Genomic DNA, 2,464 nt, shown 5'->3' with positions numbered 1-2,464 from the left:
ACTCCTAAAATCATTTCTTCACTAAAACTTTCCTCTGCTTAAATATATTATTGATAAGTATCGGATTGAGGTAGACAGTTTTTAAACCATGGCAATTGTAGGAAGGGCAATCTATCTTTAGAATTCAGGGTTTTAAAATAATATGCATGTGATGTAACGCAAAATTTTTACAATGTGAATTTAGATTTAATATTCCTGTCCATTCCTCAGTTAGACAGATTGATTTTATTCCTCTACTCTTCTCATTTTTTATTAGAATATTAAAATTCCACAGCAAAACCAATGCAGTCCTTGAAAACTCAAAAGAAGAAAAAATAAAATTCCCTGTGGTATCAATCAAAGAAATTGATATAATCTTGTGACCACAGCATGCATTTTTTAAAGAAAGGGGGGAATTCTAGAGTAGAAGGAACTACACAATAATCTTGATTTATGATCTATTCTAGGCAGCATTTTATAACCCCAGGAATAAAAAATACACAGGACCTTCCCTTCAAAAGCTAGTTCACTGCAAGAATCTTCTACTCGTGTTAATCTTAATTTCCTCTGCTGTAGTTGATACTCACTGTTAATTTGCCAAGAAAAAATTATAAGGAAACACATATTTTCTGACAAAAAATTGACATAAAGAATAAAAAACATCAATCTAGCCACCCAATCATATTGAAAACATTTGACATACATGTAAGTATATAGATATACGTAAGACATAATTCATACTAAAATATAAATTCTTTTCTATAATAAGCATGCATATACTGTCAAGCTTTTTCTATCTCATAAAATATTTTAGCCATGCAATTTTAATGGCTCTACCATAATTTAACTTATTTAAGCCAGTTGATTTAACCCAATTTAATTAATCCTTATTTATTTAAACCACTCATCTCTTATTTCTTCATTATAAATAATGCTGCAATCCTATTTGATAAATATTTAAACCATACATGATTCTTTCCTTAACGAACATCTCCACAAGCAAATATATCACCTAACTACTAGGAGGAAATTCTCAAATTAATGAAATAAAAATCTTGATTGTAAAAGTTAAATTTATAAACAATTAATAATGACAAAATAATTTAAGCACATAAAACATGAAAAAGAAAAGTTTACCTTGTGCAAAAAGAACGGGATGAATTTTAAACCCTCCTCCATTTTTCAACCGCTGAGGCAATTGTTCAAAATGATAACTATCAATGTAGAAGTAAACTTTCAGAGCTTGCCGGCTTCCTTCTGCTTGATATGTAAGAGGAACATCTAAAATGACATTTAATGTTTTATTACTTTCTAAGATCAGGATATGCTATACGGTGTATTTGTTAACCTTTAAAAATAATCCTGAAAATTATTATAAGCTAATACATTAAAAGTGCTCATGTGTATCAAGTTTAGTTAGACAAATAGTGCAATTCAGTGAAAGAGTATTAAATCAGATTGTCATTAGCTAAAGCAAGAGATTTATTGTGGCACTGTATATAAAATCCTGTAATAGGAAACTTCGTTACACTTTGACATACCAGATGTCTCACTTAACTAAATGAGGAGTTTATTAGCTACACAGGGCCTGGATTCAGAATCTCCCAGAAGAGCTGCCTCATTCATATTTTCATCAGAATGAGTCCTTGGGGTATACTTCTTAAGTATTGTGCAAGAAATGGAGTACATAGCAGCCATTAACAAAATTAGCATGTGTTTTGCAAGCTCCATTCCAGAGCACATCAAAAATGTATTATCCTCTGTTGATGCCCTACAGTCATTAGAAATTATCTGTCCAAATTCTTGTAGCTATTTTCAAAGATCCTAAATTTAATTATTTAAGAAAAAAAAAACAACCTGAAAAGCTAAAATGCTGTAGGGGTATTGGTCACAATGCAATCATAAATCCTCTTCATTTTATGATACTTATCCACGACAAATATTTTCACCTCACTTTTTTAAAAAGTAAAATAAAAAGGGAGAAGGGAGGAGGAACAGGTAAAGAGTCCTGAAAATCAACTACAAGGTATATTGAGAAGTTAAAAAAAAAAGGCTAGAATAGTCACGCTAACCAATTAAAATTAAGGCCAAAATTTAGTAAGCATTTAATACATGTACTTGATTCAATATTTACTACTCCTATATGCTTCTTGATATAAAACTATATATAAAAGTAGAGTTCAAAGTTCAATGTCCTTTATGATCACAGATTGCAGGATCCTTATCAAATTTATCTATTTAATTCTGCATATCAATAAAGGAGACATTGCATTAACATTTACAAGACTCCTGCCACATAATGATGCTTATTTGTTTTTTTTTTTAATGACATTGGTTTAGGAGAGAGAATAAAGAAGCTTCTCAGTCAAAGGGTTTTGCATTAACATTTACAAGACTCCTGCCACATAATGATGCTTATTTGTTTTTTTTTTTTTAATGACATTGGTTTAGGAGAGAGAATAAAGAAGCTTCTCAGTCAAAGGGT

The 2,464-nt window shown here is 30.3% G+C and overlaps 1 protein-coding gene across 1 annotated transcript in view; it reads right to left on the bottom strand.

Moving 5' to 3' along the window:
• Positions 1-2,464, bottom strand: part of LOC103609750 (phosphatidylinositol 3,4,5-trisphosphate-dependent Rac exchanger 2 protein-like) — a gene marked incomplete at its 3' end in the record, with an annotated part of 52,902 nt that overhangs the window by 10,933 nt on the left and 39,505 nt on the right. The window contains exon 10 of the mRNA XM_008594040.1: positions 1,117-1,260. Within this exon, the coding sequence (XP_008592262.1) occupies positions 1,117-1,260 (144 nt within the window). The remainder of the gene's footprint in view (positions 1-1,116; positions 1,261-2,464) is intronic.

Source organism: Galeopterus variegatus, unplaced genomic scaffold (assembly GCF_000696425.1).
Source record: "Galeopterus variegatus unplaced genomic scaffold, G_variegatus-3.0.2 Scaffold10044, whole genome shotgun sequence".
In the NCBI taxonomy this organism is placed as follows: domain Eukaryota; kingdom Metazoa; phylum Chordata; class Mammalia; order Dermoptera; family Cynocephalidae; genus Galeopterus; species Galeopterus variegatus.
Note: the sequence above shows the minus strand (reverse complement) of the source record. Positions and strands in the feature narration are given on the sequence as shown.